Genomic DNA, 27,847 nt, shown 5'->3' with positions numbered 1-27,847 from the left:
TGGAGCTTCTCTTTCCCTTGATGTCATCGCTCTCACCTTTTGTGGTTCGGTGTCTCTCCACATCTCTCTCTCTCCCGGCCATACACTCACCCTGAGCAGGTCAAAGTGACCCTCTCCCACTACAGAGAGCCGGAGTACAATCGGTAGACCTTTGAGCTACGTTTAAATTCCCATTCATCTTCTTCTCTGTCCCTCTTTCTCTTCGTCCCAGAAGAACTCATAAAAGATCAGAGGCAGGTAGAGAAAGCCTTTGTTTCTGTGTGCTAATGATAGAGGAAGTTATTTCTTAGATTAAATAAGCAGCTTTCATAAGAGTTGAAAATGGGAGCAAGGTAGGTGGTGTCAACACTTAAACCTCCAATTATGGGAGAAAGAGAAAACCTGCAAATAGACGTAGTGGAGAAGCAAAAAGATGTTTTCATAATGGCTTTAATTGGACTTTTTTAAAAGCGCATTTTTTTCTTTTTAAAACACCGAGAACATGTAATAATTTATGGAACAACAGTTCAGTTCTTCCCCTGCTTTTATCAATTAATTATTACGATGAGATGTTAATTTTAAAAAGTGATTAATCAAAAGAAAAACATTTAACCATGTGTGTAGTAATAATAATAATGATAATAAAAATTAAATCCTTTATTCATCCACCGAAGGGGAAATTAGTTTTCTGCTGTCGTTAATTTTCACACCTTGTGTGTGTGTGTGTGTGTGTGTGTGTGTGTGTGTGTGTGTGTGTGTGTGTGTGTGTGTGTGTGTGTGTGTGTGTGTGTGTGTGTGTGTGTGTGTATGTATATCTGTTGTTGTTCATGCCACATTACTGTTACGTCCTTGTTGGTTCAGGCTGTGTAAATGTTTTCTCGACGCTGCTCTCTGTTTTCAGACTGTTTTGCTGTTTCTTGCTGTTTTGCTCAGGATCACATTACCAGAAGATTTGTATGCTCTGCTATTTTATCCTTTCTCTTCTTCCGCAGTCCCCCCATCTTTATCTGTCGAGGCTTCAATGTGTGTTTTTCTATGTAGAGTACATTACAGGCATGGTGATCGGTTCAGAAGAACCTTACATCTACAGCTATCCTCTGTTCTTTTTGTCAATACTGCATTTGGAACTTGAGGTTGAGGTTAAAGGTTGTTATTTAGTGCTACAGTGTTTTCATGCTACATACACTTTGTTCCGCTGGTCCCAGCAGCAGCAGACCATAATGGAGGCCTGGTGGTCAGTTCTTTCCTCGAAGTGACACAGTCGGTCTCACTGTTGACCGTCCCCTCTGTGCGCTGGCTCCCAACCAGCAGTCTGTGGTGTTCTTTGAAAGAGCATCCAGCCCAACGATCGCATGAACTCTGTGTGTCTGTGGCCCCAATGTGAGTTTCACATGTGTGTTTGAGCCGGGTCTTTCAGAATGATAAGACCTGTTGTCTTTTTCTCCCATCTCATCGATGAGTAATAACTTCAAAAGGAAAAGAAACATTTTAATTACGTCCCGCTTCACAGCGGTGATGTATTGTAATTGTCAGTGTTGGTGTGTTTGTCCATTTGTCTGTCCATCCGTCCGTTCGTTCGTTAGTATGTCCACCAAACATCTTCGCAACCTTTGCAGATAGAAGGATGAAAAAAAAGCACATTACTCAGGCAGCAAAGGGGATGAAAATGAAATGACCTTGAGAAAACTAGGTCAAGGTCAAATGTCCACTTTTGTCCACTCAGGAACTGTGTAAGATTGAAAGATGAGGGAGAAGGCTAGTGTGAGTAAAACCATAGACCAAAGCTAGTGCTTTGATCAATGACAGTAGATCAGAGCACTAGCTATGATCTTTAACCTATGCAAGTAGGTCAGGGTACAATTTTGAATTCAGGAGTGGCTGTTGGAATCTGTGACTGCCTTGTTGGTAAATTTAATTGTACCTGTACATTTATTAATTACTCTCATGTCCAACACAATGATGTGTTTTTGGGATGGAGTGAAAATGGCAGAAGTATTGCAAGTCAGAATGAACTGATCTATTTGTTGTTGCAGCTCTGAAATATACGGTACAAGTAGAAAATGGTACAATCATATGTTTTCTTAAATACTGTAGCTCTTCACGTGTCCTCTGAAGGTGAGCGCCACATAATTGAAACAGGAAGTGAAGGACTGACAGATTACTGACCCGACTGTCGTGGATTAACAGTCCAGCTATACATAGTTAACACACAGATTGTGCCACGGTATTACGTATCAAAAAAATAAAGATATTGCAGTGTACATATGGTCTAGGATTTTCATCCACTGACTGACTGTTGCTCAGCCTTTCTTTTCTTCTCTGTTGTCAAATAGAACAGGCATTCAGCTCTTAGTACTGATGAGAACGTTGTCATTTTCAGTTCTCTGATTGAAGTCTAGATAGAAAAGTAGTTGGAGTATCATCTCTTTATCTGCTGCCTTCTTTCCATGTTTGATCCTACTACTCCTTTTCTTGTTCATTCTTTTCCTCTCATCTCTTGATAGCTCGAGCCTTCTTTTTGCATTTCTGTTTTTTTTTGTCTCACTTGTTTCTCGGGTCGAAGCACTGCTGTCCACAGGCTGACACACGTCTTCCTTCTCTTTCGTTCTTTTTTCTGTAGCTTTCCACACCTCTGTTTTCTAAAACCTTGATTGCAATCTCCTGGTCCTTTTTTTCTCTGCCCGTCTTCGTTCGCTGGAGACCAAATGTTTTTGTCTTGGCCTCGTGTTCTGAGATTGTGTGGATAAGGGACACCTGTCACAGTGTTGTGGCATTTGTGTGTGGCCCCTGGACCAGTCCGGGTGTTTGGGTGAAGAATTAACTTAAAAGAGTCTAGAAGACAAAGCAGACAGCGTGGCAGACATCAGCTTGAATAAAGAAGAAGACCTGCTGCTCTTTGAGGGCAAAACCTTTTCCTACTGAAGTCTGCTGTGTTGTGACTACTGGAGGAACTGAGGGTGTGCTGTCTATGGGATTTCCTCTAATGAATTTTGCAGATTTTCTTAGCATGCATAAGATTATTAGGGGATGCACTAAACTCTAGGGTAAAAGGGAACTTCAGCATTGACAAAAAGATGACGGTGAAGTTTCTTCTTTTCTATTGGGCGTGTCCCGTTAGGGGTCGCCATAGCGTGTCATTTTTTCCAATATCAGACTATCTTCTGCATCCTCTTCTCTAACACCAACTGCCCTCATGTCTTCCTCACTACATCCATCCACCTTCTCTTTGGTTTTCCTCTGTCCTGGTAGTTCCATCCTCAACACCTTTTACCAATATACTCTCCATCTCTCCTCTGGACATGTCCAAACCGTTGAAGTCTGCTCTCTCTAACTTTGTCTCTTGAACATCTAACCTTGACTCTTCCTCTGATGAACTCATTCCTGATCCCACCCAACCTCGTCACTCCTAGAGAACCTCAGCATCTTCTTTTTTTCCACCTCCAGCTCGGCTTCTTGTCTTCTTTTCAGCTCCACTGTCTCCAGTCTGTCCATCATGACTGTCCTCACCACTGTTTTATATATTGTCACTTTATTCTAGCAGAGACTCTTCTGTCACGTAAGACACCCGACACTTTCCTCCACCCGTTCCAGCTAGCTTGGACCTGTGTCTTCACCTCCTTGCCACAGTCACCATTGCTCCATTGAGGTCCATGAGGGCTGCCTCATGTTTTGTTTTAGGAAGTAAAAAAAAAATCACTTCTTTGTCCAGATGTAAAATTGATCCATCCTGTCGCTGTCCATCAAGTTCCATCAAAATTCTTCAAGCAATTTGTATTTTGACATTTGAGTGTCATTTGTGCTGAACATGTGGATTTCTGTGAAATTTCAGAGTAGTCTTGAAGCCATCAAATATCTCCATTCAAACACTTTTTGACAATTCTCTGATAAGCATAATAAAATGGTTTACATCTGTTTTCATCCAGTGTAAATGAGTCTTTTCCACGCTGGATATCTTGTTTATCATACTACATGTTTGCCTGGCTGGATCAGTGTGGTATTTAGTGAGTGGCAATAAACCGACACATTAACGCCAAGTTATTTGCCCTACCTTTGTGTTCTCCTGATATTGTATCTCTGCTGCTGCCGCCTCCAGCACACTGTCAATACTAACAACTGACCTGTTTAAGGCTGATTAGCTAGTTGGGACGTGTGAATGGCACACAGGATATTTCATATTGATCTCTTATTGATCATTTGATGACTTGTGTGGTCCCCAATAGGTCCGTAATAACAATAGGTTTATCGTTGGGTTTACAGATTGCTGTTAGTTTGACGCCCACTTTGGACAATTAAAGATCGTTGAATTCGATTCTCCTTGATCTCTTAGACATTCAGATATTAGTGTGGTTGTTCTGAAATTTTGACTATTATTTTATGTCAGATATGTGTTTATGAAGTTGTAGACACACACACACACACACACACACACACACACACACACACACACACACACACACACACACACACACACACACACACATACACACACTGAGACGCACGTCCTTACACAGTGGTTTTCTCCTCAGGGTGTCAACATCCTGTTGGTCTCTCCAGAGGAAAGGCAAAGGTTTGCTACTACAGTGGCTGGTACTACTGTCAGAGCTGCCATCAGGACAACGCCTTCCTCATCCCTGCACGCCTACTGCACAACTGGGACACCAGCAAGCACAAGGTAGGGAAGCCCACCCTCACATGTGAAGAATACCACCAAGTCAGTATGCTTTAAAAGCACGGAGCCAGAACGGCAATGCATCGCGCTCCAGCGAGCCACATTTAATCTTTATGTTTTTGACATAATGTACTGTTCTGCTTTTTGTATGTTTTGAATGTTTTGAACCATAGATTTGTAAAATTGTCTAAATCATTCTTAACTCTGAAAAAGTTAAATCGATTCTGATCCTTGTTTGACACATTCTTCTTAAAATGGTTTCTGCACCGCAGTTTGATGAACCTTCAACCTTTTTCCTTCCTGCTTAGATAAGTCGCCATCTTTGGTTGGCCCAGAAGAAAGTTTAAAATATACCAATCCTTTTTTAGATTCTTCCTTTGTTTAGAACCAATAATGTACACCTGCTTGTTAAAAATGAGACCAAATAAGAGAAAGATTCTCTTTAAAAACAGGAAAAGATTTTCGAGTCTCTGACAGTCCAGGAAGCAGTGAAAACAGTTTCTCTGCGAGAACAGAAGGAACAGTTCTCCGGCACATTTGGGTTAAAAATAGGAATAATTCTAAAGATTATAAAATGCTTTTCAAGCATTTATTTTTTATTGTTTTCAAACTTACTGACCTGTCACTCTAACTTGGATTGGTCTAATTCTCTAACCGCTAAGTGAAACGATTCGCCTGTGATATTTCTGATTGTTGAGGTTTGTGAGATAAAACAGGGCTGTAGATCAATAATTGACGTCTTGTCTTGCATGACTAGATTCCAAACAAACTTTAACATCAGTGTCTCACCAGCCATGAACCTGGCTGCATGTCACTGCTACACAGTACAGGCAGCTTCACATGATGGTGGGGAATAGCAGCAAATGGCAAGGTCACTAAATGTGGCTTTTTGTTTTAAAAATCATGCTTGTAGACTTGTGATGTGATCCCTCAGGTGTCGAAGCAGGCCAAAGAGTTCCTGGAGTTTGTGTACGAGGAGCCCCTGTTGGACGTCCATCAACTCAACCCCTGTCTGTACGACCACTGTGAGCCTCTCAGTACTGTCCTGCGTCTCCGTCAGCAGCTCCAGTCGTTGCGGGCCTACCTCTTCAGCTGCCGAGCAACCGTTGCCGAGGACCTCAGACGAAGGTAGCCTTACGGTCATGTTTGGTACAGTGCCGAGGTTTGTTTCTGCACATGAGAAATGAATCAAATGCCTCTGAAGTTAGAGCGCTGTTTCCCAACCACGCTTGAATCAGTATAAAATAAGGTAATGGTTTGTTTGTTAAGCATTAATGTTGGTTGGTACATGAATGAAGCAGTCTGGTGTATCAAGGAAGAAAAAAAATAATAAAGTGTTTTCCACACTATAAGGCGCACTGGACTATGAGGCGCACCTTCAATAAATGGCCTATTTTAAAACTTTTTTCATATATAAGGCACACTGGATTATAAGGCTCACGGTCGGTTTTTGAGAAAATTAAAGGCTTTTAGGTGCGCCTTATAGTAAGGAAAATACTGGATTTCAAAGAGAATTAAAAGTTAATTTGTGAGCACAGACATTTGTAAGTAAATGAAAATCTAGATATTAAACTTGACTGTCGTCAGTAGGATCTCCAATCAGGTGCTGCTTAAAACAGCAGCATTCAGGAGTGGTTTGTTGTTTTTGCATTTCAGCAGTTCTACAGTTTTGAATTACGGCTCATATTCAGTACACACATCACTGCGCTAAACATCTGCAGATGAACATCCGTGCATTTGTCTTGATCACATCACTTATGATTAATGCGGTGTACCAAACAAACAAGGCAACCAAGATACCGTCAGCTACCATATTTCAGTCTGACCTTAAGAAGTCCAATCAAGGCAGTCTGAGATTTACTAGACTTTCCCTGTTAACATTCTGCAGTCACTGAACAAAGAGTTTCTGTTGTCCTTATATGTGAAGTGGTCCTCATACAGGTATGTGGTACTTGAGGTTTAGGAATTAGTTTACCATCAGTCCTCCCGTCTGTGGTCAGGCATGCCTCCAGTTTAAAAAAGATAAGACAAACAGGTCGGCTATCTTTTATGTTTCAGATTAGCGCTCTGTGTCATCAGACACAAACTGAAAACTAGTTATTAACTCCTGCCGTTGACTACCAGGGGCTTGATTACACAGATCTTCAACATCTCCACATGTGATCTGTGAATGTGTGTTTGCAAATATGTCTGAGTGTATGCATACGTGCTATCATAAATTTTATCTCCATGCATTCCTGTATGTATGTAGGCTACATATACATTAAGAATGTGTGCCTGTGTGTATATGGTCAGGGGGAGGGGGGTGGTGTTTATCTGAGTGGGGTCCCACACTGGAAGACTCGTCTGTGAGCTGATGGATGCTCCTCGCCCCAGGTGCAGGCCGCAAATGCATTCTGATGCAACAGGCCATGTCTGAAGGAGGGTCGTCCACCTTAACAAAGAGACTGGAACCTAAATAAAACTTAATCAGGATGTTTAACATGGTTTTTAACATGTTTTACTTTCTTTGAATCATACTTATGGAAAAATAGTTTTGAGAACATTAATGGAATTAAAAAGAATGAACTTTTCATTTATCATGAGACACACTTAGAATGTGTAACTTTCAGGAGAATTTGAATGTCCCGTACCACAGCTGTCTTTTATTCTCAGGATTGTCAAGAGGCTTCAAACCAGAACTAGTGGTGCTTTCATTATCCAAAAAAATCAGTCATTCTCTTTGCAACGCATAGACGAGCGGCATCATGGTGTTCTGTTTACTTCTGTCCCATTAGCTTGTGCCGGCTAGTACCCCACCACTTCTAAACACTGCAGGATTGATGAGGGCCGTGGCACTAAAACCTTCCCAAACTCATCCGTCTACTTCAGGGGCGCTCTGAGGAGAGATGTCTGCTGCATGCAGACAGAGATCCATGGATACTCAGTGCCATACACAACCACTCCAGTCAGAGCACTGGAGTTTGAGCCCTGCTCTGCAGACCCTAATCATATCACACTTTTATGTGTTTGACTGCATGTTGTAATATTTGACCAGCTTAAGATGGAGAGTAAAGGCTGTCAAAGTCTGAGTTGGTAAACCTAACAAGTAATTGTGTTTGCAATAAACCAGAGAGAAAACACACTCTAGTATTCCAGTAATGTTGTATTAGGTAAGTGTCACATGCGTGGTACTGAATTTAAATAGCAAGAATTACTTTACAATATTGGAACTTGCTGTGAAAAAGACAACTGCGCCAGTCCAAACCAAAGCAAGAACACCTACACTGCTATATACACTCACCGGCCACTTTATTAGGTACACCATGCTAGTAAGGGGTTGGACCCCCTTTTGCCTTCAGAACTGCCTCAATTCTTCGTGGCATAGATTCAACAAGGTGCTGGAAGCATTCCTCAGAGAGTTTGGTCCATATTGACATGATAGCATCACACAGTTGGCGCAGATTTCTCGGCTGCACATCCATGATGCGAATCTCCCGTTCCACCACATCTCAAAGATGCTCTATTGGATTGAGATCTGGTGACTGTGGAGGCCATTTGAGTACAGTGAACTCATTGTCATGTTCAAGAAACCAGTCTGAGATGATTCCAGCTTTATCACATGGTGCATTATCCTGCTGAAAGTAGCCATCAGAAGTTGGGTCCATTGTGGTCATAAAGGGATGGACATGGTCAGCAACAATACTCAGGTAGGCTGTGGCGTTGCAACGATGCTCAATTGGTACCAAGGGGCCCAAAGAGTGCCAAGAAAATATTCCCCACACCATTACACCACCACCACCAGCCTGAACCGTTGATACAAGGCAGGATGGATCCATGCTTTCATGTCGTTGACGCCAAATTCTGACCCTACCCTCCGAATGTCGCAGCAGAAATCGAGACTCATCAGACCAGGCAACGTTTTTCCAATCTTCTATTGTCCAATTTCGATGAGCTTGTGCAAATTGTAGCCTCAGTTTCCTGTTCTTAGCTGAAAGGAGTGGCACCCGGCGTGGTCTTCTGCTGCTGTAGCCCATCTGCCTCAAAGTTCGACATACTGTGCTTTCAGAGATGCTCTTCTGCCAACCTTGGTTGTAACGGGTGGTTATTTGAGTCACTGTTGCCTTTCTATCAGCTCAAACCAATTTGGCCATTCTCCTCTGACCTCTGGCATCAACAAGGCATTTCCGCCCACAGAACTGCCGCTCACTGGATATTTTTTCTTTTTCGGACCATTCTCTGTAAACCCTAGAGATGGTTGTGCGTGAAAATCCCGGTGGATCAGCAGTTTCTTAAATACTCAGACCAGCCCTTCTGGCACCAACAACCACTCATATCATCTTTCTTCCCCATACTGATGCTCGGTTTGAACTGCAGGAGATTGTCTTTACCATGTCTACATGCCTAAATGCACTGAGTTGCCGCCATGTGATTGGCTGATTAGAAATTAAGTGTTAAGAGCAGTTGGACAGGTGTACCTAATAAAGTGTCCGGTGAGTGTAAGGTGTCCCAATAGATGTATAAACCCTTTAGCAGCTGATGACTAAGTTTTTTGTGGGTTTTTTGCAGATTAAATGCATTGAAGTCAATAGTGGCAGCCAGACTACACTAAAAAAAAGGTAAATTTATTCTAAAATGCAACTGGAAGTACGGACATTCAGTTGAAGTGCAAAGATAATTTACGAGGGTGTCCCTTCCTCACGACAAGCTTGCCGCACAGACTTTTTTGGATTTTGATGAAACGTTCCCAGGACTCTTTCTTCCTTCATGGGTCTTAGTGATGTTCGTGGCCTTGCAGAACGCTTCTTGTGGAAGTTCTGAACAGTTCCATCAGCTTTAAACTCATCCCAAATTCGAGTTTTTTTTAAAACTCCCTCCTAAATTGTCTTTGCACTTGACTGCATTTTCATACTTCCAGTAGCATTTACTTTAGTCTGGCTGCCATCATTGACTTCAATGCATATAATCTGCAAGAAAACAACAAAGATTTAGTTATCAGCTGCTAAAGGGTTTACATATTTTATGGGACAGCCTGTACGTACCAGACTTTAGACAGAGCCCACTTTCAAAGAGAAGAAATCAAATATATACTTCTCCTTTTTCAATCTGAAACTTTCAGTGATATCAAGGGTCATAACAACTACTGTGGATTTTAACAGCTCTAGTTAGATCACTAATGAAGCTCATGCTAGCTACATTACTTCAGTGAAACCAGGTCAATGGCTGTTTCTAGATATTAGATTTGGGAGCGATGGGTTACAGACACCACCATACTCTTCCTGTCACAGTACTACATCATGATTCTTTGAGCTACCCAAAATGATTTTGTGTAATGGGTTGCATTGCTTTTTGACCATCAATATAAAAATAGCTGAATGAACCAGAAATGTTTGTTTGACTGTGATGTCATCTGCTAGTGATTAGCCTTTTGTATCTGCAACTGCTTATCTCCTGAGGCGCCTGAGTTTGTAATGAGCATTTATTGGTGTGAACGTCATCGATGATGTTAAAGCTTCACTGGATTGCTGTGGAAACAGTTTGATTTTTAATATACAACAAATACATGTAGTGTTTCCGACACAAACCACATCCAGTGGTATCAATTTACACTGTGTAAACATACAGTACATTAAAGTTGTATCTTTGGCAGAGATAACATTTTGTGCACATACTGTACATTGTTTTGGTTTGCATTAGATTTAATGTGTGTATCCATTCTCAGAGCAAACAGTCACACATACATGTGTATATTTGCAGGACTTCCTACATCTGCTGGTTCACACACACTTTTTTAAGAACGGACCCACCTTCACTTCACCATCAGAATCACTGCGGTGTTTCTGCTAGACTAGAAACAACAAAGTAAAAAGCAGTATCAAATATTATCAGATACTAAACATAGTTTTCTGTTGGCATACACACATGATCTGTGTGTCTTCTGTGTGTAATCTCCAAATGTGTTGGTTCTCAAGCAGTTTTATCAATTTCAGCACACACTTTAAGGGTGTGTGCATCTGGGCACTGACTACACAATAAACAAGGAATGTGTGAGTTGTGTGTGCGTGCATACGTGCGTGTGTGTCTGTCCGATTATGGTGTTTGATTATTGGAGACAAATGCATATATCGTTATTGTCTTTGTAATGCATATGTGGTAACCACTGGTAATGTACCAAACAGAGTAGTTTATCAGAAGACCTGCAATACACACACACACACACACACACACACACACACACGCACACGCACACTATGCATATGAATGCACACACATATTCCTTTGCTTTGGTGACACTCATCACAGCTCAGACAGGATTTAACATGGTGCCGTCCATCTTAGCAGTCTAAGAGGATGCCATTTACACACACACACACACACACACACACACACACACACACACACACACACACACACACACACACACACACACACACACACACACACACACACACACACACACACTTTTACCACATAATAGATGATGGAATGCGTCTGACCAACATGTCTACTTGTGCTATGAACAGAGAGGCTGCTGGTTAAACATTAAATCGGTAGAGCTCATATTTCAGTATGTGATCGTTCTTTCATATTTGGAAACAAAGGAGAAGTGTTTAAACTACCACCAATATACAGTATATGTAAGAAGAAAAAAACAATATATTTAAGATATATATTACGTAGATCCTTATCATTCAGTGTACTATAATCCTGAGTCTTGGATCAATGAAGCTGGATATTGTCCCCTTTTTAATTAAAGTTGCGTTGTTTTGTCTGTGTTGTGGCATAATATTGATTATAGTTAAAAATTAAACTTCTTTCTTGTGTCTTTTCAAAGGATCTTCCCCCGGGAATATCTGCTGCAGCACATTCACCTATACTCCATGGCTGACCTGCAGCAGGTATGCACACACACAGATGTGTGTATATGTATGTGTGTATGTGTATATATATATATGTATGTTTATATGAATGTGTGTGTATATACTGTACATGCATATACTGCATGTATATGTGTGTGTTCATTCATTCATCCTAAAACTCGCTTCTTCCACCTTCGTGTGTTGCGGGATGCTTGTGCCTGTCCCAGCTGACTGGGGTTGTGAGGCAGGGTACACTCTGGCACGACGCCAGTGCACTGCGGCGTGTGCGTGTTTACATGTATGTAGATATATGTGAATGTGTGTGTGTGTGTGTGTGTGTGTGTGTGATAGAGAGAGAGAGAGAGAGAGAGTTTAATGAATAAATCCTGCTCTATATTCTGTCTAGCTTTAGTAGCTAACACTGACCACAATCCTGATCTGTTTAATCAGTTTAACAGTATTTACAAGTAGTAGTTCCTATTGTGACTATAAATCATTAGTCATCTTATTTCTTGTAAGAAAGCAACATGTTTGAGCTGCAGGAGGTTGTTTGATAGCAGATAGCCGATAAGCTCGCTCATTTGACTAGCTATCAAGAAAAATGTTTTCCAGCCATAAGGTGCTAAACTTTGGCTGTGACACTTTGCTGCTATACTTACTAGTTAAAGACAGTTCCGTGAACAAACTTCGGCAATGTGTAGCAAGTCACTTCGTTTCGCTGCAGGAAGTAGTCCCATGAAACATTTTCAGAAAACAGTAGAACACATTTATTCTAGTGGATTTATTTGTTACCTGTTATCTAAGACTTGCTGAAGGTTTTCCTTTTGAACTGTAAGACTTGGACCTAAAAGCCAAGACAGAAGAAAATATTGAAGACAAACTATCGCATTTTTGGAGTTGCTTGTCTTTTTATTGGATTTGTTGGGAGATGGAAAACCATCTAATAGCTCTAACCTTATCCGCTCAGTAAACATAACCTCTCCTTTGATTCTTTGGCAACTGTCCATGTCCTAGCAGCGATAAGAGAGGGTATTATCCTTTAGTAGCCCTATTTAGAACAGGGTTAGCCTTTCAAGTGTTCTAATCCAGGAAAACAATTGGGCCGAGTGGAAAGAATTCAAATCAAATCTTCATTATGGAATCCTTTAACTCAACTGAACCTATAATTTAAATCTTTTTCAGTCTGCAGATTTTTAGCAAATTATCATATTTGAAGTACAAGTTTTACTTGCTATCAACGGCAGTAATGCAAACACTCTCTTCTTTAATGAAAGATTTTAGCACACTTTGTTCAAGTTTTTCATTAAAAGTCACCTGATAGTATTTCATAAGAATGAAGTAAGAAATTTAGTAAATTTCTTTGGCAAAAGCTGTAGATGAGAAAGAAAACATATCTTGGCCTTTCGTGTTTCACTATCTGGTCGTTGAACTGAGTTGGGGGTCAGAGAAAAGCGACCACAAATGACTGAAAAGTTCTTTTGTTTGTCATTATGTTCATTATTTTTTACCCTGCCCTATTTTCTCTTTCACCCGTCTGACTCAGAGCAGCCACAGACTCTCATGGTAAAAGCAGTTGGACCCCTCGTCCTCCTCCCGCTCCAGTCCCACACTCTGTGTCCCTCTGCTTCACTAATTGGTCACATTCAGAATCAACAGGCAGAAAAACAAAGCGTGACATCCCTCCATTCTTCCCAACATCCCCTTGGCCTCACACATGCTCAACAAACGTGTGTTAAATGCATGTTTGCTCTTCATTCTCTCTTTTAATGCTTAACTTTGTGAATCACTCATAAAGCCCACACTGGTGCTTTAGCACTAATTTTAACAATGGTAGAGTCTGCAATGCTCCAGCTTGTCTTTTTCTCACCCTCTCTCCTCCCCCCTCCGCCAGATTCTCAAGCACTATCCTTATTAATTGGTTTTCCATATTAACAAGCTTGTTTCTTTTCAATTGCCTCCTGAGTAAAATGACGCCCTTAATCAACATGGCTTTTTTTGTTCCTGTTCAGAGGTCAGTGAAGGCTAACCTTTCCTGGCTAAACCCTGGACCACATTACTCTATTCACCTCGCAACAAATAGCCTCCACCCACAGCCCCGATTAGGAACAAGCTCATTTGGTGAAGCATACGTGTTTGTTTAAAGACACTCTGGCCTTTTCCTCTGCTGATTTAAAGATTGTTTCTTGGCCTTTGTGTGACCACTAAAGTAGTAGGAAAATAACTGTGTGTGTGTAGCAGGCTTCCCACAGTGACACCCTGGCATTCCCTCTATGCCTGGCATGCCTCTCCACTCACACTTGTCCAGACACACAGAGGCCTCTTAAGTAAATGTTAAAGGTTCTCAAAAAGATTTCCAGTTTCTGCTCATGGCTTTGAGTTTAGGTGGAGGTTTTCCCCTGCAAATGCACAATAAACTGTGTTCCTCAAACATCAGACTGTGACCATAAGTACTAATTGGGAACGTAGTAACCAATTAAACTCCATTTGTGAAGATAAGATTCCTCAGTCACCAAAATTAAAGGATTAAGGCATACCCTTAATTTACAATTCATTCATTCATTCATTTTCCAACCCGCTTAATCCGCTAACGCAGGTCGCGGGGTAGCCAGTGCCTATCCTGGCAGTCTCAGGGCGTGAGGCGGGGGACACTCCGGGCACGACGCCTGTGTACCGCGGAGCCACATAGAAACAAACAAGCATTCACACACACACTCACTCCTATGGTCAATTTGGGACCGGCCAATCAACCCGAAGTGCATGCTTTTGGAGGTGGGAGGAAGCCAGAGAACCCGGAGAGAACCCACGCAGACACGGGGAGAGCATGCAAACTCCGCACAGAGCGGGACTTGAACCCGGGTCCGCCGTGTTGTGAGGCAGCAGCGCTAACCACTGCGCCACCGTGCCGCCTTTAATTTACAATTGCATTTGTAAATTAAGGGTATGTCTGTCCTCTCCCTGGAAATGCCATCTTATCATGGTGGGGGAGTTTGATAGCCCAAATTATCCCAGGAGTTGTGTTGTCAGGGGCTTTATGTGCCTGGTAGGATTTCCCTTGGCAAATAGGTCCTGGGTGACGGGCCAGACTAAGAGCAGTCTCAAAATTCCGATGAGCATAAAAATATCTAGAACCGTGACATTGCCCAGTATGGCAGAACCGGGGCCCCACCCTGGAGCCAGGCCCGGGGTTGGGGATCGTGTGGTGGCCAGGCCTCTGCCCACGGGACCCAGCCGGGCTGAACTCAGGAGGACAACATGGGCCAAACCTTTGGTGGATTCACCACCTGCCGAGGGGAACCGTAGTAGACGGGTACAGTATGGATTGGGTGGCAGTCAACAACATGGGACTCGACGACCCAATCTCCGGACAAGGAATCTGGCTCTTGGAACATAGAATATCATCTCACTGGGGGAAAGGAGCCTGAGCTCAAGAAGGAGGTTGAGAGGTACCGAAAGGGTCCCTGTGTCTTCGGGTTGGGGACAGGTGTCCCACTGTTGTTTCGGCCTACAGTCCAAACAGCAGTGCGGAATACCCGGCCTTGTTGGAGTCCCTGGGAGGGGTACTAAATAGTGCTCTGACTGGGGACTACATTGTTCTTCTTGGGGACTTCAACACTCACATGAGCAGTGAGACCTGGAAAGGGTGATTGGGATGAACGGCCTCCCTGATCTGAATGCGAATGGTGTTCTGTTATTGGACTTCTGTGTTAGTCACAGTTTGTCCATAATGACCACGTTTATCAAGCACAGGGATGTCCATACTGTAAGTGCACATGGCACCAGGACACCCTATAACAACAAAGTTGGTCGATGATCAACTTTGTTGTTATATCATCAGACCTCCGACCACTTGTCTTGGACACTCGGGTGAAGCGAGGGGCTGAGCTGTCAAGTGATCACCACCTAGTGGTGAACTGGATCCGCTGGCAGAGCAAGAGGCCGGACAGACTCGGCAGGCCCAAACATCTAGTGGTACCCTCTGTCAGTGATGTCTTTGACTCCCACCTCAGGGAGAGCTTCTCCGAGATTCAGACTTTGGGGACAGGGAGTCAGAGTGGACCATGTTCCCCACCTCCATTGTCCAAGCGGCTGCTCTTAGCTGTGGTTGAAATGTCTCAGGTGCCTGTTATGGTAGTAGTCGGGCGGTGAAGAAAATATTTTGAGGATCTCGTCAATCCCACTACCCTGTCTTGCACAGAGGAAGCAGAGGCTGAGGTGTCAGAGCTGGACTCGTCCATCACCAAAACTGAAGTCAGGGAGGTGGTTGCGAAACTCCTTGGTGGCAAGGCACCAAGGGTGAATGAGATTTGCCCTGAGTACCTCAAGAAGGGGGGACTGGACAGTGTGTTCCAACTATAGGATGACCACAGTCCTCAGCCTCATGGTGAAGTCTATTCTATGGTACTGGAGAGGAGGATTAGACCTACAGTTGAACCGCGGATCCAGGAGGAACAATGCGGTTTTAGTCCTGGTCGCTGAACACTGGACCAGCTCTACACTCTCCATCAAGTGCTCGAGGGATCATGGGATTTTTCCTGACTTGTCCATATGTGCTATGTGGATCTGGAAAAGGCATTTGACCTTGTCCCTTGTGGTATCTTGTGTGGAGTGCTTTCAGAGTGTGGGGTTCAGGGCCCTTTACTGAGGGCTGTCCAGTCCCTGTATGGCAGAAGCTGGTGCTTGGTTCACATTGCCGGCAGTAAGTCAAGACCCGTTCTAACTTTGGCAGGGCTACCCTCTATCACTGGTTTGTTTCATAATCTTTATGGACAGAATTTCGAGGCACAGCCAGGATCCAGAGGGAGTCTAGTTTGGGGACCGAAGGATTTCATCTCTGTTTTTTTGCAGATGATGCTATCCTGTTGGCCTCATCAAACCTGGACATTCAGCATACAGTGGGGTGCTTTGCTGGTGAGAAAGTGGGATGAGGCCAAATCCGAGGCCATGGTTCTCAAATGGAAAAAAACGGTGTGCCCTCTCCAAGGTGGTGGAGAGTCGTTGCCCCAAGTGGAGGGGTTTAAGTATCTTGGGGTCTTTCTCACGAGTCAGGGAATTATGGAATGTCAGATTGACACACGGATCGATGCAGCTTCTGTGGTGATGCAGTCGTTGTATAGGTCTGTCGTGGTAAAGAAAGAGCTGAGTCATAAGACAAAGCTCTTGATTTACCGGTCAATCTATGTTCCTACTCTCACCTTAGGTCATGAGCTGTGGGTCATGACCAAAAGGACAAGATCCTGCATGAAATGATTTCCCTCCCTAGCGTGGCTGGGCACACCCTTAGAGATAGGGTTATGAGCTCTGTCACAAAATGCAATAGAACCGCTGCTCCTCCACATTGAGTGGAGCCAGCTCAGGTGGCTCAAGCATCTGTTCTGGATGCCTCCTGGACGTCTTCCTGGGTAGGTGTTACAGGCGGGTGCTACCGGTAGGAGACCTCGGGGAAGACCTAGGACACGCCGGAGAGACTGTCTGTTAAAGCGATTTGAAATGTCTGCTAATGTGATTATGTGCTATCTAAATAACAGTTGATTGATTGATCTCTCTTGGCTGACCTGGCAATTCCTTGGGATCCCCTCAGAAGAGCTTGAAGAGGTGTCTAGTGGGAGGGAATTATGGGCATCCGTGCTGAGACTGTTGCCCCCGCGACTCAGGCCCCGGATAAGCCGTTGAAGATGAATGAATGCGTGGATGGTATGCCTGTATCAGAATACAATACTACTTTGAGATACGAGCTGATCAACATACATCAAGTTATTTGAGATAATTGCCGTCGCTGTGTTCATATTTTGGTTCGGGATACGAGAGAAATCCAAGCTATGAGTCATGCTTGGGACACCACCGCTAGTTGGTGGATGGATACAACATCACCTGTGACCAGATCTCGTTCTGTCCCATGTACTGGTGGATGGATAGAAAATCAGCCGAGACAGGATCTCACGTTTTTCTCAGAAGTAGATTGTGTGTTCTTTTGACTTCTGTATTTGTTTTCATACATTATCATTGCTTATATATAATTATACAAAGGCAAAGTATGCATGTCTATTAATTGATAAAAATGTTTTTTTTCACAAGTTGGGGTTTGGGGTTAATTAAAATGTTTTTATATATTTTTAAATGGTGAAATGTTGCTTCAGATACTTACAACAAATTAAACTCATATCTCGAGGTACTATTGAATTTAGATAATCAACTTTTAAAAAGTTGCTGCAAATTTTACAGCAAACCAAAAAAAATTTGCATCATAATTGGAATAGTTTTCAGTGTATAAAGCAGCTGAATGAAATAGTCATGTTGTATTACCACCATTATTTTTTAGTGGTTTTGGGTTGGGATTAGGGTGTTTGGGTGTTGCTTATTAATGACATCATTGGTTGCACTCATTTTGTTAAGAGTAGAGAACTAAGTCACCCTTTAAGTCCACCATCTGTTGATCTTGACATGCTTTACTTTGTTGAGCATCTGTTTATGAGAACATCATGGGTTGCTTAGTGGAAAACCCAAACACTACAATATGGACCCATTGAAGCCAGCAAAAGGATAGCAGAAGTTATGCTAGAAGTCTTAAAAAACCGCTGTGGATCTACCATCCCCTCTGACTCGCTGAACTTGGACAGGGTGGAAAACCTCTGCTGTTTCCCACTACTGCTGACATGCTTTTAGCTGTCCCCACCTCTCTCCATCTCCACAACAGTCTACCAGTCATTCTCCCTCCTCCTTTGGATCTGCAGGAAGTTTCTGCCTGTTCAAGGGCAGTTTTTCCTTACCAATGTCACCAAGTGCTTGCCCAACAAATCTGACACCTGAAAACCAGAACAAATAACTGCAGAATGTACTACTTAATCCCTCGTTACTCACAGTTAATGCGTTCAAGGACCACCCGTAACAAACAAAAGTCGATGAACTATTTATTTTATTATTTATGGTGATTTTAACATACTATTTTAACATTCCCATACTGATATTAAACCACCTTATATTTTATTACCTTTTCCCACACTCTTTTAGATTGTTTAAAGCTCTTTTGTGTTTCACAGAAGTGCGCTGTGTTCCGTGGGTCTCAGAACGCAACAAACTTCTGGATGCGGTCAACCGATAGCATGCATTTTCGATATTACGTGACACCTACCTCCACAATGTAGTGAAGCCGTGCATCTTGAAGCGCGAACAAACAAGGGAATACTGTACTACTTTTGCTTTGGCTTTTTAATGGAATATACTTTTATTTCACATCAGGGTGAAGTTTGTTTGTTAATCTATGATGAAGGCATAGCCAGAATTATGTGTGCCAATATGTACACACTTCTCATCCGGAAGTTTTTGGGGAACCCCCAGATCAGATAGACCAAAACATCCTAGCTGGCTCTCTGAGTTTTAGGGGATTAGGAGGTTTTGAAACACAAGGACTCTGCATGGAGCAGAGGGGGGTTAAACTGGAGAGGGAGTTTCAGAGGATGGATGGAGGAAGAGAAGGTGGTGTGTTTGGGGGTGCTTGGAGGCAAAGAAGGGTAAGATGTTAATACATTTGAATGGTTAGATTCAGTGTCATATAGCAAATATGGAAGGTTTTTTTCTAAACCAGAGATGTTGAAAATTCGCTTTGGAGGAGATGGTGTGAGTTTTAGAGTATTTATCCCATTTATACTTCTATCATGTTGCTTTATTACCCAAGAAATCAAACCTTTTAATTGATTGGTTTATAAAATCATTAATGATAATGCACATTGGTCAACAAATGGGTGACAGTAGTCGTTTTGATCTTGCTGATCCTAAATGTCAATCAGATCTGCAAGCAGGCTAACTGCAGACTGGCCCTGACAGGACATCCATCAATATGTGGCTTTGGTGTTGTCCCTGCTGAATGTGGGTTAAATTGAGTACAAAAGGTAGAAGTTAGAAAGTCTTTGTTGAAAAATAGTAACATTGAGACCCTGCCCACTAGTGTCCCTTTTGTGCAGGTAATAAAATGGTCACCGCATACAGTATTTATTGCATCAGGAACAGCAGGAGTATGGAATGTCTATGAGGAAATGAAGGAAGTCGTTTGTGAATTTTCTGACATTAATGTGATGCTGTGCACTAGTAAATCAGTCTTGTGTAACTAAGCAATATATTTTTAAGTAATTGCCCTATCCCCGTTTTCGTCTATCCATTTACTTCTGTCACTCGACACCAGTCAGCCACCAGAGCTGTGCTGCCAGCCGTTTGATTCTGACCAGTTCAATTATAGAGGGCCTTAATTACTGAGCCTGTCAGCCTCCATCACGGGAACCATTCGTCATGTGGAACATTTGGACCGGGCTGGGCGAAGCTGCTGAAGTTTGGTGTAGGTTGTATTGGACAGAGGGAGGACATTTGCAGAATTAGAAAAATATTTGTCTGTTTTTGCATTAAACTGTTTCCGGGGATTATAAGACAAAGAAAACCAGACAAAGCAAAAAGTTAGTTGTTGATGTCAATAGATTTATTGAAGGCACAGGTCTAAATCAGGTCCTACCTCTCGGTTGGAAATGGACCGGATCTCGTTCTTGGAGTAAAGACGTAGCTCATTTTTTGTTTCTTTCCATACTTTATCATTGTTTGTGTAACTTATATATAATTAATTATACACAGGTAAAATATGAATGTCTATTGGTAGGTAAAGAAGATGAGGTTTTTTTTCATAATTTAAAAAGTTGCAGGCTTTTTTACAAGGCTGGAATGAATTAAATTGAATTTAGTTATTTTAAATGGAGAAATGTTTTTCAAAAGAGTAAAGTAAAAAGTGAAAGTAATGGAACTCAACAATAAAATACAATATAACAACACAAAAAGCTCTGATCTGAACTCATATTTTAACTTGTACAGAGTGTTATTTGTTCCACTGTCTGTACATTAAGTGGTATTAATGATAAGTAACAATCCTGAACAGTTCTTGTAGTCTAGAAAGTCACTCAGGTTGGTCACAGCCTGAAACATTCATGTTATACATAGAGCATGATTTCCTCTTTTCCCCAACCTGTAATAAACGGCATGAAGGAGAACACAATAAGGAGGTCCAGGGCTCTGCCAGGTGGAACCACTTGTGACTGAATGCAGGCTCTCTCTCGCTCTGTGGTGTGTCAAAGGTGACTTATGTTCCGTGTTGAGTGTGTCTCTTTGTGTTCAGTCAGTGGTTGGTTTAATTCATGTATGTTTTGCTTATGTACCTACATTTCATATTACTTGGTTTTGAAATGTGAGTTCCTGTTTGCGTGAATCTCTTTTGGATTTTGTGTCCAAAAGATGTGATTATCTTGTAATTCGGATTTTGTGAATAAACCTGATTTTAAAAATCAAATCTCTCTCGTGTGTGTGTGTGTGTGTGTGTGTGTGTGTGTGTGTGTGTGTGTATATATATATATATACAGTCTTTCTCCTACTTTCCTCTGTTACATTCTCCCTCTCCGCTCCTCGTTGCTCATAAAGCTCAGTCTGCATCACAAAAATGATTGACCAGATTGTTTTTGCTTTCCTCTGTGATTCTGCACTTTTCTTGTCGCTATCTGCTTCTCTCTGTGAATCTCTTTAGTATAATAGTGTTCTGGACTCCCACTGACACCTCTTCATTTGTTTATTTCATAAAGGAACTTGCCAAGTGTGGCCTTCAAAAGTTTTTCACCTCATTAACCATTTTCCTCCTCTCTTCTTGCCACCAGTCATTTTTGCAGGACTGGGAGGAATCTAAGTTTTATAAAGATACTTTTAATCAATATATTAAAACTATATTATGAACAAATTTGATCACAAAACCTAACAGAAACAGTGTTTCTGATTTTACTTCAGTTTCTGTCTTTTTACATCCTTTTTTTTTTAACATGACAATTTAAAATGTGATAATACTGATTTCTACTGAGTTGGTGCTTGTATTTAAACTTTTTCTGCTTATATTACATCACAAATATCAACTCTCCAAATAAATTATATATAAGATCTAAAACATTACTTAGACGTTGCCTAAGAGTCGGACATGCCTAAGATTAAGTTTCTGTCTAATTTTTTGATCCTGGATGCCACATGGGGCATTGATTGATAACAAGTATTAAATATATTTCTATATAGTATATTTCTATATTTTTTAGATGTTTATAAATATTAATAAATAAATAATCTATTTATTTCTATATATAAATATATTTCTTCTTAAATATATTTGGCTGAATTTCAGTTTCATCAATTCAGATTTTTATAAAACAGTAACCAGACATCTCAACCTACCTGTTACATTCAATTTTACTTATTTTTCTTATTTAAATATTGAACGTTTCATTTTGCTTCTGTAATAACGTTGAGAAAATAGCCATAAAATGTTTGTAAGTCAAAACATTTTCTTTTAAACAAGATATCGACTGTAATGCAGACCCATGTAGGGATCCCGATCTGACCACTTCAGTAACCCCTGACCACAGTAGCATCAGATCTTTCATCAGCTCTGACTGTATTGTGAATTTAAATGTCTGTGATGTCAATAATTGTGTTTTCTTTTTTAATTCTTCCCCTCGCCCCTCCATCCAGGTGATTGATGGAAAACTGGCTCCCTTCCTGTCCAAGGTGATCAAGTTTGCCAGCTCCCATGTTTTCAGCTGCAGCTTGTGCCGAGAGAAAGGCTTCATCTGTGAGCTGTGCCACAACGGGCAGGTCATCTACCCTTTCCAAGAGAACGCCACCAAGAGGTAAGCATCTTAACCTTCAAGTTTTAAGGGGTGCCATTAGCTCAGCCCACTAAGTTTTGGGCTGGGGACCGGAATTTACTGGTTCAAGACCCAAGTCGGACAAAAAAAAAATTCTAAGTGTGAATTGGCAGTGGGAGGTGCTGGTTCACCTCCTGGGCAAGTTAGGTGGTGTGGGGGTTTTTTCACAGGGCTGGAATGGATTAAAATGATTTTAGTTACTGTATTTTAAATGGGGAAAGGTTGTTTGACCTACGAGCTCAGTCATAGAACAAATTAAACTCGTATCTCGAGGTACTACTGTAGGTTTATTTTGGGCTTGATTCTGCCATAGAAGAGGTATCTGACAGTATCTCACAAGCATGTGAAGCGTCTGTGTTATGAGCAACAAAAAGCAAAGAAAGAACAGAAGCTCCTAAAGTAATTAAAGTAACTCCCTTTAACAGGACAAATAACCTCAGCAGTCTAGGCCAAGCCAGTGTCTTATTGTGCCCGGATAAATACAGAGGTTTGTGTCAGGAAGGGCATCTGACGTAAAACTTTTGGCAAATAAAACATGGGAATCAAATCAATGAGGATGCAGAAGACAGGGTTAGATGGAGGCAACTGATTGGCTGTGGAGACCCCTGAAGGGAAAAGCTGAAAGGAGAAGAAGAGAAGTGTCTAGGCTTATAGCAGGTTATCTAAAGGAAGCTAGGTTGTTCCTAATGGTAAGCTTTATTAAAGAGGAAGGTTTGGAGTCTACTGCTAAATAAGATAAGGGTGTCGGCCCCCCCAGACTGAGGCTGGGAGATTGTTTTAGAGTAAAGGAGCCAGAGAGCTAAAACTTCTGCTTCCTGAAGATTTATTATTTACATGAACAAATTGAAATGTCAGACAGATATGACTTAAACCAGTTTATGTCTTTAATGCCCACATCATCTTGTTATCTCCTGAGAAGAATATTGTGATCCACAGTGACGAACGCTGCACTCTATGTCTCCAATATGCAAAATACACTATTCCAGTTGTATTGCCTCCACCTTTGCATTGTTGCAGTGATCATATTCTCTTCAGTCCTCACATTTTTTATAGAGGTGAGGTTGTTAAACAAAGAAGTTGTCATTTATATTATTTGGCAAATGCCTCATCTTTTAAAATTGATGTTGTGTGTTGCGATTAGTCAATATCCAAAATGTAAATACGCTGCTTGATGAGGATGCTGGTTGGAGTGACAGATACTGAAGAGGATTCATGCAGGACATAGAGAGCTATCAGAGTCCAGAAAGTGTCAGCGGAGAGATAAGAGCTGATCTGGACGGATTCCTGGAAGACTGTGGGCTGGCCAGATTATCTCTTACACACACACACACACACACACCCACACACACACACACACACACACACACACACACACACACACACCCACACACACACACACACACACACACACACACACACCCCTAACCCGTTGAGATGTTGTGTGAAGGAAGTGTTAAGCGCTAACTGATAGCAGCTGTATCTGCTGGACCGACTGGGGCTAAAATGGATTTTGTTGACTTTGTTACTCAGACATTACTGGTGCAGGAAGTGAGTAATAACAGGAAGCCGACCATTCTTAGATCCTCCAGTTTATTAAAGTTGGCATTGCAGCAAACTGTTTCTGAGGTTTTGAACAACTTGCAACCAATCCACTAAAACCTTATAATGTAGCTACATTTACCACCTCCTGGGTCGTTCAATACAGCGGTCCCCAACCTTTTTGTGGCACTTACCGGTATATGCCGGTAAGTGCGGGTATATTTGGAAATATTAAATAAATATGTTTTAGTTGATAGATAAACTAACAGAGCAATACTGCTGTCGAATCTGTACAGCAAATTAGATGCAGGTTGTTTAACATTAATGCTAAGCCTGCTAGCATTAGCTTCACACACTCAAAGAATGGAAAATGTAACAATGTGTTTATTTGGAAATTTGTTGGAAAAGTTTTTTCATATGAAAATAACAAACAGATGGTCTTAGGTCTCCTGAGAGTATTAAACACAGACATGTTGAGTTTTCTCCTCTGTGACAGTGGAGTAAACTACAGTATTTTCCACACTATGAGGTGCACCGACTGTGTGCCTCATAGGTTTTAAAAAGGTTTTAAAATGTGCCATTCATTGAAGGTGCACCTTATATTCTGGTGCACCTTATAGTGCAGAAAGTACTGTAAGTCCAGTATTGTACTTCTTTAAGTGGTGGTGTGTTGAACCAGCAGGTTTTACACACAGCAGAAACTTGTCGACCAATCAGTGTGTTCCTCTTCACGTTTGCAGGTGTGACATGTGCGGCGCCGTGTTCCACACTGAATGTCGACAGAAAGCTCAGCCGTGTCCTCGCTGCGTTCGCCGAGAGCTCCACCACAAGAGGCCGTCCTCCTTCTGGTCGCCGGACGACGACACCCCCGGATGCTTCCACCTGCCCTACCAGGACTCCTGAGGCGCCGCCGGGCGTCGATGCTGGACGAAGTGCCTGTTTCTGATCTGTGTGTGACTCCAGGATGAGTGTCACGAGGACCTGATCTGATGCATCGGCGTGTTTGTCTTTGTGTGTGTAACAATGAACACCCCCCCCCCACCACTCTTTTGTACTCAAAGACATCAAGGACGTCTTTTACCATCGTCGTCATCACATCACTCCCTTCAGGTATTTCTTACTCCGGGGGTTGAATATCGAATCACAGCTGGTAAACTGGAGAAATGACCGTCTTCACTTTGAACTTCCACCTCTGTCAGCAGTCATCAATGGACTGAAAATGTATTGAACTGGAAAGTGATTTATCATTTATTTATCAGGCTAGCAGCCTCTAACATGTGAAGATGTGGTTGGTCGAACACAAGAGCGTCCACTCCGCCTCTCTGTTCCAGAACAAATGAACATATGAGAGTCATATTTCATATCTGATGAAAGAACTGCTCCATTGAAACGGCTCCGTCTTTACCCAGAATTCAGCTGCTGGCGGTTCATGTCAGTAACAATGAAGTCAGAAACGAGAAAAAAAAAGATCTGTCTTCATTTTTTAGCTCTCATGAATGAACTCTCACTTTCTTACTAAATTAATTTGCAATAGGAATGAATCCGATTCGCCGGAATGAACAGTTGGAGGTTTTGGTGAGAAACCAAAAATTAATTGTTGAGGATCAAATCAATGACGTCACAGTGATGAAGAGGCAGCAAAAATATTTTCACTTTTAGAAATGAACAAATCTTGATGCACCTGTTGCTAAATGTATTTAAAACATTTCTTAATCATAGAACGTGAACCATTAACTATTTTGATAATTTACTAATCAATATGTTTTAGCAAATGCCGAACTGGATTATCTGGTTTTATTTCGCCGTGGCGACTCGTCTCCATTGATCCTCATGTGACTGAAAACTTTGTGAAGAAGTTTCCCCAGATAACTAAACAGAAATGACAGATAACCGATGGAAGTATACAAGTCCCTCCGTCCACTCGTAGGTGTGAAATGAAAGATGTTTTTTGAACTCATTCGTTCATTTTGTCGTTTTCTTCTCTTTGTTCATGCAGTCTGTCACATGATTCAGCTTCAGCTTTTAGCATGTCTAAGATGACCTTTATAACCTCATAATCATGACTAAACGTTTTCCTCAAGGAACAAGCTGCATCTCCATCCTGGTCTAAAGACAGTTCACCAGGATGATGAATGTCCAGTGGGCCGGCGTCACACAGGAATCCAACAAAAAGGGAAAGAAATGATTTTGATTTTGTACCAGAACAAAAAAGGCTTATTGTTCAAATGGGAAACAGACTTCCCCCTGGCTGTGCTCGTCTCTGTAGGATGGTTTACGTGAGTCAGTGAAGCAAAGCAGGTCCTGCCACCTATGAGAAACTCAGATTTACTCCGTTCATCTAGATTACAGTGTTAATCCCTCCCTCATTCACCTGATCTGTGGTTTGGTTTTAGTGTTTTGGAGCCATAAGACAAAATTTGAAGGAAATGTGTTTCAATTGTTGTGAAAAGTTTAGTGTGTGTGTGTGTGTGTGTGTGTGTGTGTGTGTGTGTGTGTGTGTGTGTGTGATACTGTAACCAGAACAAAATGTAAATCATAGTTAAAATATGACAGGAAAATGCACTAACGTCAGTTTTTATGTTGCGCTAACTCCTCCCGTGTCGTGTGATATTCAAAATAAATGTTTAAGTTATTACCGCCTTTTTGTTCCTGCTGTATTAAAACAAACAAGGATGTGATTTTGTTTTTGTATTTCATCTGTGTGACTTTTTCCATTCATTTACAGTATTTTCTGCACTGTAAGGCGCACTGGACCACAAGGCGCACCTACAATGAATGGCCTTTAACAAAAAATAATTCATGTATAAGGTGCACTGTCGGTTTTTGAGAAAATGAAAGGCTGTTAGGTGCGCCTAGATTTAGTTGATAACATTGTTTTCTCTCACTGCCCTGATCATTTCGTATATTTTCTATCTCCAGCTGTAATTAGAAGCATGAATACCAACATGCTGGTTAATCTGTTATGTGAGACTAGTTAAACCTGTCGATCCTTTAACTGTAGTGATCACCCACTTGTGTCAGATGAAATGTGACGGCCAGTTTGTTGCTAAAAATGATTCTCACTGCTGTGTGAACAGACGAACGAGTGTGAGCGACTTCAGGATAAAACTTTCATTTGATCGTCTGTATTTACTTGACATGTTTGGAAACTATACTGTACAGTATTTAAGCAGAGTAACTGCACTTAAACTCCTCTCTTTGGCACTTTATTATTTATATATGACTTTTGTTTCATGTCAAACTCTTATGCAAGTACAACAAGTTAATTTATTTATTCAATCAGCCCTTCCAACGGTTTGGTTTTGTTCAAATCTGACTGCTAGCCACTGATGCCAATAAAGAAAATCCTCTTTATATTCAACGTGTGTGAATTCTGTGTGGAGAAACACTCGTGTTGTTTGTCTGGATGCATTTAGGTTTGATGTCTTCTGCAACTTTGAGGTGACTTGTGGGTTTATTTTTGTGAGTAATCATAATCATGCAGGAAGAGCATCTTTAAGAATATAAATGTTTGAATCTTCTTTTTCTACTGTAAATTTACTTTTGTGAAGTTGACACCTCGTCAGCACGTGGAGTTTAGTCGGTTCTCTTGGTGTTTACTGGATGAAAACTCAAATGTTAATTTTTAAAAAGTTGACCTTCTCTTGCTCATCACATCTCCAGTGGTTTTAAGATGCAAATAAAGTTACACTTTTATTTTAACATGAACTAAACCACTAAAAACCCTCCTGCTCCTCGTCTTCTTTCTTTGTGAAACTAATGTAATGAAGTATTTTTACTTCAAATCAGGATCTAGGAACTTTTTCCACCGTGAGTAAAATCATGAGCTCGTCTTTGGAAGGTTACGATTCCCAGCTGAAGGATCATGAGGTTTTTGTTTCATGAGAAGGTTTTTTAATTCCAGGATCTCGACCTGAAGCTGAAAACCTTCATGTGAGAAAATGTTCCAACCGGGAGCCGAGAGGCTGAATCGTTTGCTTGTGATGAATGTCGAGCAGCGGGCAAATTGAAGCTGAGTGTCGACCGTGCTTAATTGTCATCCCCAATTAGTGCATTATGGGATGTCCACAATGTATCAACTGTAGCGAATAGAACGCAGTCCTTTGTGCTTCTCC

At 41.6% G+C, this 27,847-nt stretch overlaps 1 protein-coding gene across 3 annotated transcripts in view; it reads left to right on the top strand.

Annotated features, from left to right (window-relative positions):
• The window catches only part of plekhm3 (pleckstrin homology domain containing, family M, member 3), a 42,424-nt gene extending 15,131 nt beyond the window's left edge, over positions 1 to 27,293 (top strand). For all 3 annotated transcript variants that reach the window (XM_068329116.1, XM_068329117.1, XM_068329118.1), the window contains exons 4-8: positions 4,506 to 4,651; positions 5,583 to 5,776; positions 11,463 to 11,526; positions 22,018 to 22,175; positions 24,473 to 27,293. In XM_068329116.1, the coding sequence (XP_068185217.1) occupies positions 4,506 to 4,651; positions 5,583 to 5,776; positions 11,463 to 11,526; positions 22,018 to 22,175; positions 24,473 to 24,635 (725 nt within the window). In that variant the 3' untranslated portion in view covers positions 24,636 to 27,293. The remainder of the gene's footprint in view (positions 1 to 4,505; positions 4,652 to 5,582; positions 5,777 to 11,462; positions 11,527 to 22,017; positions 22,176 to 24,472) is intronic.
• The last annotated feature ends 554 nt before the right edge of the window (positions 27,294 to 27,847 follow it).

This window comes from Antennarius striatus, chromosome 12 (genome assembly GCF_040054535.1).
Source record: "Antennarius striatus isolate MH-2024 chromosome 12, ASM4005453v1, whole genome shotgun sequence".
NCBI classification, from domain to species: Eukaryota; Metazoa; Chordata; class Actinopteri; order Lophiiformes; family Antennariidae; genus Antennarius; species Antennarius striatus.
This window is presented reverse-complemented; position numbering and strand designations above follow the sequence as displayed.